The sequence below is a fragment of the Gracilinanus agilis genome, chromosome 2 (assembly GCF_016433145.1).
Source record: "Gracilinanus agilis isolate LMUSP501 chromosome 2, AgileGrace, whole genome shotgun sequence".
Classification (NCBI taxonomy): Eukaryota; Metazoa; Chordata; class Mammalia; order Didelphimorphia; family Didelphidae; genus Gracilinanus; species Gracilinanus agilis.
The window spans coordinates 595,534,914-595,549,880 of NC_058131.1; the positions used below are offsets into that span (position 1 = coordinate 595,534,914).

Here is a 14,967-nt window from a genome sequence, read left to right on the forward strand (position 1 = left end):
AGACAGGAACAGGGAGAGAGAGAGAGAGAGAGAGAGAGAGAGAGAGAGAGAGAGAGAGAGAGAGAGAGAGAGAGAGAAGGGGAGAAAGATAAAGAGAGAGGGAGGGAGAGAGAAGGGGGAGATGAATTAGAATTATTGGGTGAGACAACATGGAAAAGGTGAATGAAAAATAAAAAATCCATGGATTCAAATTCTTCCTCTAAAACCTAATAGCTGTGTAATCTTGGCTTCTTTTAGGACTCTACTCAAATCCCACCTTCTGGCAGAATCACTCTTACTATCCCCCCATCTTCTGGTCCTTCTTGCTCCCAACTGCAAACGTCTTCCATCTAAGGTCATCTTCCATTGACTATATATTTCCTACGTATCTAATTCTATACATATTGTCTCTCTATTTTCTGTATCTTTAGCAACTGGTCCAGTGTCAAGCACATAGTAAACACAGAATAAATGTTTCTTAACTGAGGGTTGACTGCTCTTGAGCAAGTGATCTTTGCCTTCCTAAACCTCAGTGCCTTATAAAGGATTGAGTTTGAACTCAATGGCCCCTGAGGTCCCTTCTAATGAGGCCTATATCAATGATATGAGATGAACTTTGAAGACCTACCAATAGATTAAGGACCTACAGAAATCGCCTAGGACCCCCTTTACCCCCAAGTCATTATAACAAGAGGTAGTGAACATTGTCCCATTTAGGGATGAAGCATTATTGATCGTTTCTTTCTGTCATAGGATAAGTACAATTTGGAACCAATGAATGATGGCAGCTTTTTGCTAGGGTTGGGGGATGTGGTCGACTGAAGAACTTCCCATGGAGCTGGGCATGTACCCTTTGGCATCATGACAAAGGACACATGTGCTCTGGCCTCTCTCTAAAGGGCATCTGTGACCAGCAACTCCTGGCTGGTCCTTCCTTTGAGGCAATGTAATTTAGTCCCAAGAATGAAAATTTTCTCTGCAGTTGTCTGCCAGTAAATCACCCATGATGGCAGGCTCCAAACAGCTTGCTTCTGGGAGAATTAGGGCATCTGCTGATTAGCAAAGGGAGAATTATTAGGACTTGGCCATAGTTAAGAAAAACTTTGATCAGCACGTTCTCACACAGGCCCCTCTCTCCCTTCCCTCACAGAGATCTGTCAGCAGGGCCCAGTTAGATTTCAGATGCATTTGCTGCCCCCAGGCACTGTATGGGCCTGCATTGCTTTGATTTTCAATGGCTCTCAAATATCCCACTAAGTTCTCCTCTAATTCACGCCAGGCATTCAACTGAATGCAAAAGGATATGGAGAAGAATAACAGCCTGTGTCTCTCTGGCAGTTCATGGTTTTACTAAAGCTCCTTTTTTTAAAAACTCCTAGAAATCCAGTGATGTAGATAGAATGGTTATCATCATCCTATTTTAGGAGGAAACTCAAAGAGATTTAATGGCTAGGTCCAAATCACAGCGATCTTAAGTGTCCAAGTTGGGATTTAAGTCCAAGACTCCCTCTCCTCATGGTAGAAGTGGGAGACGATGGCTGTGGAACCTTCACAAGACCATAATGTTATAGCACCAGAGATGGATCTCTTCTGATTCCTGGTCTCCTGGTCCTAAGATACTTAAAGGATCCTACCAGGCATGAGCAACTCTTAGTTCTCCTCACTCCCAATGGTGATATGTCATCACCAATTCAATTGATCAACCATGTGTTTGCTGATCCCCACTGGTAACTGTCTTCGAGTGGCATTGCTTGCTTCCTGCCCAAAGGATTCTGACTGAAGACTAGCACTGAAATATGGTGGAATTTGGTCTGGACCTGTGATTTCATTAATATAGAGGAGTAGCTCTCAAAATATGGACCCTTACCAGTCCAAGAAACCCCACCAGGGGGCTCTTGAGGTCAAAATCACTTTCATAATAATATTAAGACGTTTACATTTCTAATGTGATAAATACTGGCAGATATAACCCTTGTAAACAAGAGCCTTTGGGGATCCTTGGTAATTTTTAAGAGTATAAAGAGGCCAAAAAGTTTGAGAATTGTGGTAATAGAGAATTCCTGGTGAGGAAATTCCTTCTCAGTGCAAATGGAAATCTGCCATGCCAATTATCCTCTCAGGGTACTGCCTTGGGCACTGAAAAATTAAAAAGACTCAATCAGCCTGTGTCAGTGTGTGAGAGGCAAGATTCAAACCCAGTTCTGAGGCCAACTTTCTGTCCACTGTTCCATATTACCTCTAGACAGTTATCAGTGAAATGGGGAAAAAAACAGCAGTCTACATGGAGACAAGAAATCCAGATGCCCAGATGCCACAATAAATTTTAATTTGTTAAGATTTCAAGAGCTTAGAAGTGCCAGGCGCAACAACCAAGTAAACCCTGATGCCCAATTGATGAAGTGTCTGCAGGGCACTTTGCTAAGCATTGAGAGAAAGAAAGAAAGAAAGAAAGAAAGAAAGAAAGAAAGAAAGAAAGAAAGAAAGAAAGAAAGAAAGAAAGAAAGAAAGAGAAAGAGAGAAAGAAAGAGAAAGAGAGAGAGAAAGAAAGAAAGAGAGAAAGAGAGAGGTAAAGGAAAAGAAATGAAGAGTACAGATCCATTTGGGTTGATTTAAGAATACTCTTTCTAAACACTTAGTTGGTAGTCACTAAACTATTTAGCAAATAACTATTATATGTAGAGCACTATATATTGGGATGTGACATAAATAAAAGACACCATATTCTTCTTCAAAGAGCTTATATTCTAAGTGAGAAAACCCAAATATATAGACATGAAAAAACTTCAGAACAATTTCACATGTCAGCAAGTGGAAAATTTTTATGAACTAGGTTGGAAGTATAAGTACCAAAGGAATAGATATTAGTAAAATGGTCAATGTGATCAGAAGTAATCTACTGAAGCAGGTAAGTTTTGAAATAGAGGTTGATGGAAGTGATAGAAACTGATTGAAGAAACAGGGTGGGAATAAAGGGAATTGCTTAGGTGGGTTACTTGTTGGAGAAGCCCATCATTTCAATGTATAAGATAACTTTTTTTAAAAAGAAATCCTATCTGGCTTCCTGAAAGCAGTTGCATACTTACTGTGAATACTTTCTCAGGTGTCCCCTTGGCCCGCATATTAGTGTCATGCACATTCTTGAGAATCATCCAGGCTTCATCATGTTTACCCATCTGGAAAAATCAAGGAAGGATTATTTTAAATCAACTACTAACTGTCACAATTTCCATTTATCCTGCCTTCATTTAACTATCTTGGGGAGATATTCCTCTCTTTAGGCTTCCTGTGCTTTAAGAAGGAAAAACCCTTTGAAGTTATAGTTACATTTGTTGCCTCAGAGATTTTGTTCCCTTTTCATCAGTCATTGAGATACACTTTCCCTGAATGTCTCATCTTTAAAATGGGAATGATATTTTCATTATGAAGTATTATAAACCCAAGTCTTAATCTCTTCATTGCATCATGGTCAAGCATGGTTCACAAAGCCGATGCCAGAGGAATAAGAGCTCCATTACTAAGGTGGAAAAGCTTTGTTGGATGTCTATCTGTTACTTGTTGGCCAGACTAGCTAAATGTCAAGAGGTTTATTATCAGACGGCTGACTACCAGGGGATTGAGGTTTTGTTGTTTGGGGATGGGGTGGGGGGGTTCACCACAGCAACTCATAAAGATTATCTAAATGAAGAAAGATTGCATGTAACAATGCCTTACATTAATAAATATTTGTTAAATTGTTTTGACCTGTATCAGTGAAGGAAATACTGAAAACAATGAAATAATCCATGTTTTTGTTCATGAAATTAGCTCTGAGGTACAAATGGTGAGCACCATTGTCACCATTCACTATGAATTAATTTCTCTTAATGATAATCAATCAAACATTTCTTAGATTCCCTCTGTGACAGTCCTTAGAGAAAAGAATATCTTCTAACATCCTAAATGGTTTTGTTCCTCCTTTACCTATCGTCCTTGTCCTCTCATGGAACTAGTGCCAGTTCCAAGTCAGACATCAGGGCTTAAGCATCCAGGGAAATTTTTGCCACAAGGGCCATGTGAGACCATCCAAAGTTTACTATGTCTATAGTTCCCATTCCCCTAAGTCCATTGTTACTGCTTGTTCCATGCTAGCATTGAAATTGTGCTCTGGATCTCTCTCCTTAAATCTCTCTTGTTTTTGATGATGACTTAGAATACTACTCTCTTCTCTTCAGAACTCCTGGTTTTCAAAATTGTCCATTCTTTTGTTTTGTGCTTTGAAGCAAAGCAGTAAAAAGTTGAATACTCTAGTGCAGTGATGGGCAAACTTTTTAAAGAGGGGGTCAAAGGAAACGAAATGCTCATCTGTCCGTCTGTTTCTAAGGCAACTCTTTCCAAGTTTCATTGTATTGTATCTTACTCATTGTATTTGTCAGATTAGGAATAATGTCACGAGGCCTGGATAGAACATTTCAGGGGGCCTCATCTGGCCCAAGAGCTATAATTTGCCCATCACTGCTCTAGTGTCTTTTTCACCTTCTATGTGACAAGTGCCAGAAATAGGAAAGACAATCAGTCTATTCTCTCAACATTGTTGGAAGTTGCCCTTTGCTGCCTTCTACAATCTTCGGTTATTTAAAAAAAATCTTTTACTCCTTGATTTTTTTCCTGCTCTCTAATAAGCCATATAGTACTAAAGGCTCCTTTGAGTGATGTCAGCAAGAATATAGGCTAGGTGAAGCTAATTTATAAGCCCGAATGAAGAAAGGGTTCAAAAGTCCCAAGATATTGGATTCTTCTTGGCATTCAAGAAGGAAACTGCTAGCAGAGGAAAAAAATTGAAAATTTGATCAATAAACTTAAGGATGAGGGTGATTCACCAGAGTCTAAGAAGTAAAGGAAAGAAAGGACATAAGGTCCTCAAAGCATGAAAAAACAGCCAAATCTAGTCCTTCAGCTAGTTGCTTATTGAATTAACCATGAAATACTATTTCAGAACATGCTAACTTACCTCTAGTAGAAAACGTGGGCTCTCTGGCATGAATTTTAGGGCAACCATGGATGCCATGCATGGAAGAGCACAGACAATCACAAACACCCTCCAACTGTGGAAATGATAATTGGTTCCCATGCTGAAGCCCCAACCTGTAATGAAATACCAGGAAACATTTCTCACTGGATTTGCTACCTAGCTAAAGAATCTGTGCTTAGGGTAATTAAATTGTTATATTAGCAAATATACTGGAACCTAGACATACAAACAAGTAATGTCCTCACCACAATGATATCCTAGAAAAGCTATAAACTTATTCCAACAAATGCTTCTGTTTCTCAAAATATTTAAGAGACCACTTTTTAGGAATTTCCATAAAGAGCCTTTATAAAATATCTTTGGTGTTGAGAGTGGAAAGTGAGATTTTTGTCCCCAAAAGATGCATTTAATTTACATAACAAACAAAAGTCATTCAAACTCACTTCTGGTGGAAAAGGCGATCTCCTAGATGAAGTGAGGTAATATTTTTTTTTGGTCAAAAAAATGAGGCATAACTGAATTAGTAAGACTTTTTCTTGTCTAGCTTGTTAACACCATAGAAAGAAGCTGTAGAAGACATGTTTTGGAGCAGTCAGTTGGCTCAGTGAATAGAGAGCCAGACCTACAGATGGGAGGTCCAGGTTCATATCTGGCCCTCGCCACTTCCAAGTTGGGTGACCCTGAGCAAGTCACTTAAACCCCAATGCACAGTATTGATTCTAATACGGAAGATAAGGGTTTTAAAAAAAAAAGATGTTTCAAAGGCATTTTGAGTAGCACAAGACATTGGCAAGAGTAATGGGCTAGGAAGCAGACCTGGGCTCCAGTTTAATCTCTGTCTCTGACTTGCTAAATGACTTAGAGTAGTTCATATTACACTTTGCACCTAAGTTTCTTCATACATCTAATGAGGTGGCTGGACTAGATGATGTTACAGATCTTATCTGACCCCAAGAATCTATATACTGATGAAAGCATTCTATAAATAAGTTATGGGACACAATGGATATCGTGTAGGACTTTGATTCAGGAAGACCCAAGTCCAAACCTTGTCTCAGACATTTCCTAACAGTGGGACCCTGGGCAAATCTTATAACTTCTCTCAGCCTCAGTTTCTTCATCTGTAAAAAGCAAATAATAATAGCACCTACCTTACAGGGCTATGAGGAACAAATAAGTTAACACATATAAAGCACTTTGAAAAGCTTAAATCATTATATAAAATTCATTATCCAGTCTCAAGAAGGGAATAATAATCATTTGAATAAGTTCTGGGAAGTTAAGTTAAAAGAAAATTTCCATTGCTTCTGAGTTTATAATTTCATTTGCTAAGGTTTTATTTCTTTTATAAGGAAGCAGAATGGTAAGAAGTATAGTATGCTATACCTGGAGTTGGGAAAACCTGGGTTCAAGACCTTAATTCTTATATTTAATAATATGAAACTATAGGCAAGTCATTTAATTTCTATGAAATTTATGTCACTTTTAAGTCACTTAATAATTAAATTTAAGTCACTTAATTGTTATGAATTTTAGTTTCTTCACCTATAAAATAATGATAATAATAATAATAATGCCTGCAATACTTACTTCCAAAGGATTCTTATAAGGCTTAATCAAAATTATGTATATGAATGTTTTGCAACCCTCAAAGTGTCATTTAGGGCATCCCAAAAGTCTTAGACCAGGGTTAAGGTGTAATGTAGCTTAAAGCAATAAGTTTTAAGATAGCCTAAAACTGCACTAAGGCCTTTGAGACACCCTCTAATGAGTCAGTTATTATTATAACCGTGATTCATTTTATCAAAGCTCCTGTGAAGACAGGGATCACTTCTTTTATATTCTCTGTGCCTGACACAGCATTCTACAGAATGGACACCACAAACATATTCTTTATCCACTGCTGTTACAGCTATTCAGTTTGCAATATCACTTTGATGGAAGAGGTCAGAGAGTCTCCCATTTGAGGGGGGAAAAACACTAGATAGCAGCTACTTAAAATCCTTTCTCAATGGGAAAGATGCTTTATTCAATTCATTCTCTCAGAACCTAACCTTCTTTCTCCTGAGGTTTGGATTCCTTGGCTTCTTGATTTCTGTAGGGCATTTCATTTTAATTTAAAAGCCTTTCCTTTCTCCCAGCATGGGCAGGAGAACAGTAAGCAATAACCAAAACTCTGATCTGCTTTTTCAACCAATGCCCTAAAATTATTCTGGCAAAGTCAAAAATGAAGTTGTTCAAAATTCCTACACGGCTCCAACTCAAGCTACGTGGCCAGAGAAATACAGACAGCTCTTCCAATTCCTAGACTTAGAAAAACTGCTTAGAGATTTATTTCTGTTGTTGCTATTGTTTCTAACAAATGTGCATGTTTTATCCTGGCTTCATTACTCTTTGATCCCTTTATGGTTACTTCCCTTTCAATAATCTGTCATTACTCTCTCATCCTGCTATGGTTACTTCCCTTTCAATAATCTGAGTCCGTCTCGTTCACTGGCCAGATCTTTGGGGCATTAAAATAACTTTAATGGTGGGCTGCTTCCCAACATTTTGAGTAATGTGCATTTCTGAATGGGGAGGTTTTCAAAAGGCAATATTGTTCAATTTCATGTTCTTTGAGGTTGCCCTACTTTTCTCCATCAGGATTTCACAAACAGCTGGTGTTTCTGGCTGCAACAAGAATTAATCTCTCATAATAGATACTCAGATTTTCCAGAGCTGTGAGTATGAATCATAGAACTACAGAATATTAGAGAAGGAAGGGCCCTGGGATATATGTTAGTCTAAGTACCTCATTTTTATCAATCAATTTAATCACCCAAGCAACATGTATGTGCCAAGCTCTATGGTAGATGCTAGAAATATAAATATAAAAATAAACAATTTCCACCCTTAAAGAGCTTGGTTAGACCTAGAAAACTGAAGTGGCTTACCAGGAAAACCTGACATATCCAGTTTTCCTTCTGTCAACAGAGCCATAATTGGGAATGTTGGTACCCAGAACAAATTTAGCTTAGGGGCAAGGAAGATGGAAAGCAGAGGGTGAAACAATGCAGAGAAAAGTTGATTCTAGCAAGGTAGAACTGTGTTGGAAAAAGGAGATAATTCATTCCCCAGGGAAGCCAGTCCTAGTTCCTTCAAGAAAGCCAGTGATCCCCAATCTCCCATATTCTGGAAGAATCAGGAGCAAAGGTAGGTCAAATAAGAAGAGAAGAAATTTGAGGAGTAGTGCAAAACAGAGTAGGCCTGAGGAAAGTCCATAAGTTCTATCCTGTAAAAAAAGAATCACTTCCCCAGGGCAAAGCCCCATTTCTCCACCTTAGCTATAGTTTCACCCAAGCTCCTGTTTGTCATACCTCAGGTCACTCTGTATAATGCTTGAAAATACAATAATGGTCTTGATTCTTCAAAGTACACAGAAAAAAAAGACTCAGTACTTTTTAGTCAATCCCAGTTCATCCCATAACTCTTTGCTTTATGAGAAAGAACAGAATCAAACAATATTAACAATAGTAGAAATGTGAGAAATGTATATTCTGAAATATTATCAAATTTGGCCCAAATGATTCATAGTGGAAATAACAGTACATATGAGTATAATAGGAAAAAGACTCTAGACTAAGTTAGTGTTGAAATTTCCTAACCTTGTATGTTATTACCTTGCCTGCTGCTTTATTCTATGGGATCCAACCTTTTGAGAAACAATCTGTCACACTGAGGCACTATGCTATTTTGAAGAGTCCCAGCAATGAGATCTGAGTGCTACTCTCAAGTTATTTATTTTAATAATTTTTATTAATTTATCATTTTTATTTTTATTTTTATTTATTTTAATAATAGCTCTACTATTTATCAGCTGTGTAAATGTAGAGACATTATATAATTCCTATAAGTTTAGATTTTTCATCTGAAAATGGGAATATTAATACCTATCATGTCCCTCTTGTAGGAATTTTATGACAATCAAATAAGATAATGCACACAAAAATGTTGTAAAACATAAGGTATCATACGATAAAAGTATTAATATAGAAATACAAAAGCAGTAAAGTGGCATAGTAGAGTGCCAAATCTAAAGAAAATTTTCTGAATTCAAATCCAGTCTCAGACAGTTACTAGATGTATGTCCCCAGGCAAGTCACTTAAAACTGTTTATCTCAATTTTCTCATCTATAAAATGAGCTGGAGAAGAAAATAACAAACCACTCTATTTCTTTGCCAAAAAAAAAAAATCTTAAATGGGGTCAGAAAGCATCAGACACAACTGAAACAAATGAACAAGTCATCATACAAATGTTTACTAATGCAAAATTATTAACTTCCAAATATAAAGAAGACTAGATAAGGAGTTGGGAATGATATGGGTTTGACACCAGGCTCTGGCAATTATTGGTAAATGGATCTTGTGCAAGTCATTTAATTTTTCTGAATTTCAGTTTCTTCATCTGCAAAACAGGAATAAAACTAACACTAGCCATACTTCAGATTTTTTGTGAAGAATTTTTCAGATTTTTAACTGCTATATAAATGTAAATAGTTGTCATTATGCAGTTTTCCCCAAATTTCAGGTAACTTAAGGGGTATTAAATGGTTTTATCATCTATAAAATGATGGATTTCACCTTGATCTGTAACATCCTTTCCATCTCTAAATCTAGGATCTAAATTTACCTGACAAGTAGAAGCTGAGAAAATTTGATACTCTGCAGTTACTTAAGTCTTATTTTAAAGATCTAGAATAAAATTTTACAATGAAGTGAAAATATAAAATCTATACAAATGTACAACTATAAAAAATTTCTTTCTCTTTTTGGTAAAACTTTGATCCTCAAGTTATATTTGCTGACAATCCCAGGTACAAAAAGTCTTAAACCAGTCACTGTGGTTCTCTAAGACGACAGCATTCCAAGCAATCCTACAAGTATCCTCCCAATTAGACTTTTTAAAATCTTTATCTTAACATTTACTTAATCTATACATATCCATGTGACAAAATGTAAAAGGAAATTATCTTAACAGTCAAGTCTATATCTATATCAATTATTTGGCTATTTCTGACAAAATTTGTCTAAAGGTTAAAAATAATCATGATGACTTCTCCAATTCTTGACTTTTTAAGTATGGAATACTGTAATTTTTTAGTTGGATTTTTCATATAGGCCTACCACCCTGATCAACTTATTTAGGAGGAAGCTGAGACCAAGAGAGACTAAATAACTTCCTCATGGTCACACTCACTGCTCTTCTATTTCTTCTAGATGCAATTTACATTTCTAATTCTCCTGCCCTAAGAAAAGTGTTCTTTGATGTGATTCAATTTTAAATATCGGCTTACATGGAATGGCATTAAAGAGAAGGGAGAGAAGGGAGAAAGTTAAGATAAAAAAAATCAAGAATTTTCTCAAACTATTTCTGACTGTCCAATATAAGCATGGCAAAAACAAAACCCCAAAAAATGGATAATAAAAGGAAATGAAGGTAACTCAGGTAAAAACCACAGAGCCTATCCTTAAAGAAAACAGGAATTTTTGTCCTAAATATTCTTATTGTCTCCATCACTAGAAACAGCTGATGAACTCTTTAACTCTTCATTATATTCTGCCTGTGAAGATACAGTCTATTTTTAAATAGAAAATCCTATGATTTTTTTAGATTAGATTTCCTTCACACACAACTGCCATTGGTGTATCACTGTATGGTGGTAGCCAGAGTGGAAGCATGATCTATTAGTCCACAGAGAATTCTAGAGATACACATCAAAGGAGACCCAAATAGAGCATTGTCAATAAGTCATAGGATTGTACATTTTGAATTAGAAGGGACCTCCGAGGTCATCTAGATCAAAAACATTCATTTTAAAGTTAAGATATAGAGGTATAGAAAGATTATTGATTTGACTAAGGTCAGACCTTGTAGAAGGGGTAGCTAAATGATGCAATTCCAGGTCTGGAGTCAAGAAGACTCACCTTTCTGAGTTCAAATCCAGCTTCAGAAACTTACTAGCTGCATGACTCTAGGCAAGCCACTTAACCCTGTTTACCTTTGTTTCCTCATCTGTAAAATAAGCTGAAGAAGGAAATGGCAAACCATTTCAGTATCTTTGCCAAGAAAATCCCAAATGGGATAATGAAGAGATGGACATAACTGAAAATAACTCAACAACAAAAAGATCACACCAGAAATCTGGAATTTGAGTCTTTAATTCCTAATCCAGTACTATTTCTATTGTATAATATTGTTTCCAAAAGGCTCAAAAATATCCTGAAGGAAACAAAATCACAGTTATATAGTTTCAGAATTCCATTTATCTTGCTGTTATTACAAAAAGCAAATTCCCTGTGACAGTCTAGATATAGAGATAGGGGAAATAGTCCTTAACTAAAAGTCAGGGCTGGATCTTAGCCTCTATAAAGGATTTGGGAGATGTCAGTTTTGTTACTCAATGAGTTCTAAAGGCAACTGATCAAATTGAGAAATTCCATCCCAGTCTCTGCCCTTTCCTGAAATTACAGGCAATGAAAACAAATTTGCTGAGCCCTAATTTGAATGATCTTCCCAATGATGGCCAATCATCTAAGTATTTTGAAATAATTGACTCCTTTATGGGGGAAGCTAAATAACTGCAAACAAACAATAAGCGCAGAGACAAAGCATGGGTGGGGGTGGGTAGTGAATTCAGGCAGCCAGCAGAACTGTCTCTACCACCTACCAGCTATCTGATTTTAAGCAAAGTATTTCATTTATATCTCTGCTTCAGGTACTTCATCTTGCTAGGTACTGCCCTCTTCCTATTATTATGCCTAGAGAGTCACTGGAGCAGACTCAAATCATTCAAATTTTTTTTTTAGAAACCTTTGTGCAGAGCACAGTTACATTTGAGACGATGCACAAAGTTTAGACAAGAAATGACCCATGCCTTCATGAAGCTAAGAATCTAATTGGGGAATGTGATACAAACAGAAAAAATGAATACAAAATATTGCACTATAAGGATATTCAAGATACTTTAGGAACGAATTATATAATCAATGAATTACTAAACTGGATCAGTCTCAAATCAAAGGCAATTCTTTTAACCGACTTCTGCTCTTACTCAATAGACTCCTATAATCCACAAATTCATCCTTCTTCTACATACATATTCAAATATTCTCAAACCTAAAAACCAAAAATGTTTTTAATCCTCATTCCTCCTTTAGCTACTTACCAACTCTTTCTATCTAACCAAACTCCTTGGGAAAAAGTAGTCTACCGCTCATGTTTCTATTTTCTAATAACCCCACTCTTTCTTCAGATATTTACAATCTTGCTTCCCTCTCCGTAACTGTATGAAAAGTGTCCTTGCCAAAATCCCCCAAAATTTTCTATTTATCCAATCCAATGGCCTTTTTTAGTTCCCTTCTTCTCTGATTATTCAGCAACATTGGACACGATGTATTGTAGTGATAAGGGTAAAAATATTTAATCTCTCTGAATCTGTTTCCTCATTTGTAAGATGGAGTTAATGATAATGACACTAGATCATAAGATATATTATCAAAAACCTAGATGTGTAATGCAAATGTTATTTTTATCTTCCCTCTTTTCTTAGCCTCAGAGACATTCTTCAAATTCTCATCACTCTTCTGTCTCCTTTACTGGTTTTTTCTCCTCTTCCAAAATCCTTAAATTAGATAGTTTTCAAGGCTATATCCTAGGTCCTCTCATCTAATCTCTATTCCTTGGCAAAATAAATCGATCCTGTGGCTACAACTCTTATCACCTAACTGATATTTCCTGATTTCTATTTCACACTTCAGACCAGTATTTCCAACTTCTTACCTACTGGACATACCACCAGAAACTTAACTGCACATGCTCAGAACTGGATTTAATATCTTCATCAAAAAGCTTGTTCCTACTTCTGATTCTACCCTTTTTGCAAGTGATATTATCATTCATCTAATCTCTGATGTTCAAAACTTTGAAGTTACCTTTGATTCTTCTCTCTTCCTTACTCTTATGCCTGGTCAGTTGCCAAGTCATATTGATTTTATATTGATGAAATTTCTCAAATACATCCACTATCCTCTATGCCCACTGCCACTCTTGTACCTTTCCATTGGGAGTGGCCACAAATCTGCGGCCTGTTTACGTCCCAAATCTCCACTCCTGAACTTTATTAAAACTGTTGCTCATGTATTTTCATCTCACTGGATGGTGATAGCCAGAGTAGAAGTGTGACCCATGACTCCACAGAGAATGTAAACTACCTTGAGTAAATGTAAACAACAAAAGAAGCTCCCACTATCCCATGGGAAAACTTGCATGTGACCCTGGAGCATCTCTGTCACTATGACTTCTTTCTTCTGTTTCTATATAACATTTGATCTGGTCTGGGGTTGATACAGAAATCCATCATGTTACCTAATCCTGCTGCCACCAAGAAGTGATCTCTTGTAAGTAAGCTTCAATGATTCCAATTAACCCAATAAAACCTATTAATAACAAAGCTAGCATGGGACTCTCTTTCTTTGGTATCTTTGATATTCTCTGGAAGGTATGCCACCCTGTGATTGGCATAATCAATGCAGAGTAGATCTGCCCCCTTATACTTGGCATAGTTGGCAGGATAGTTTGTCTCCCTAACAATCTTGTGTCTTTATTATTATTAGACATTTATTAATATTTGTTTTTAACCTGTTTACATACTTTATGCCCCTACTTTCCCCTTCTCCCCCTACTCTCCCCCCACCCATGGCCAACACACATTTCCACTGGTTGTAACATGTGTCCTTGTTCAGGGTCTATTTCCCATTCATGTCCGCCTCAGCCCATGCATTCAAGCAATTGTTTTTCTTATATGTTTCCTCTTCTGCAGTCCTTCCTCTGAATGTGGGTAGCATCTTTACCATAAATCTCTCAGAGCTGTCCTGTGTCATTGCAGTGCTGCTGGTACAGAAGCCCATTACATTGGATTTTACCATAGTATATCAGACTCTGTGTACAATGTTCTTCTGGCTCTGCTCCTTTCACTCTGTATCACTTCCTGGAGGTCTCTCCAATTTGCATGGAATTCCTCCAGTTTATTATTCCTTTTACCACAATAGTATTCCATCACCCGCATATACCACAATTTGTTCAGCCATTCCCCAATTGAAGGACATACCCTCATTTTCCAGTTTTTTGCCACTACAAAAAAGCACAGCTATAAATATTTTTATACAAGTCTGTTTATCTATGATCTGTTTGGGGTACAAACCCAGCAATGGTATGGCTGGATCAAAGGGCAGGCATTCTTTTATAGCCCTTTGGGCATAGTTCCAAATTGCCAGCCAGAATGGGCGGATCATTTCACAACTCCACCAACAATGCATTAATGTCCCAGTTTTGCCACATCCCCTCCAACATTCATTACTCTCCCCTTCTTTCATTTTAGCCAATCTGCTAGGTGTGAGGTGATACCTCAGAGTTGTTTTGATTTGCATTTCTCTAATTATTAGAGATTTAGCACACTTTCTCATGTGCTTATTGATACTTTTGATTTCTTTACCTGAAAATTGCCTATTCATGTCTCTTGCCCATTTATCAATTGGGGAATGGCTTGATTTTTTATACAATTGCTTTAACTCCTTGTATATTTGAGTGATTAGACCCCTGTCAGAGTTTTTTTTTGTTTGATTTTTTGTTTTTTTGGTTTTTTGGTTTTTTTTTTAACCCTTGTACTTCGGTGTATTGTCTCATAGGTGGAAGAGTGGTAAGGGTGGGCAATGGGGGTCAAGTGACTTGCCCAGGGTCACACAGCTGGGAAGTGACTGAGGCCGGGTTTGAACCTAGGACCTCCTGTCTCTAGGCCTGACTCTCACTCCACTGAGCTACCCAGCTGCCACCTGTCAGAGTTTTTTGTTATAAAGATTTTTTCCCAATTTCTTGTTTCCCTTCTGATTTTGACTACATTTTTTTTTACAAAAGCTTTTTAGCTTAATATAATCAAAACCATTA

General features: G+C 37.0%; 1 protein-coding gene across 4 annotated transcripts in view; it reads right to left on the reverse strand.

The window, feature by feature from the left end:
- Positions 1-14,967, reverse strand: part of SV2B (synaptic vesicle glycoprotein 2B) — a 75,997-nt gene that overhangs the window by 29,828 nt on the left and 31,202 nt on the right. For all 4 annotated transcript variants that reach the window (XM_044662469.1, XM_044662468.1, XM_044662471.1 and 1 more), the window contains 2 exons: positions 4,967-5,100; positions 3,063-3,152 (listed from right to left, as the gene is read on the reverse strand). In XM_044662469.1, the coding sequence (XP_044518404.1) occupies positions 3,063-3,152; positions 4,967-5,100 (224 nt within the window). The remainder of the gene's footprint in view (positions 1-3,062; positions 3,153-4,966; positions 5,101-14,967) is intronic.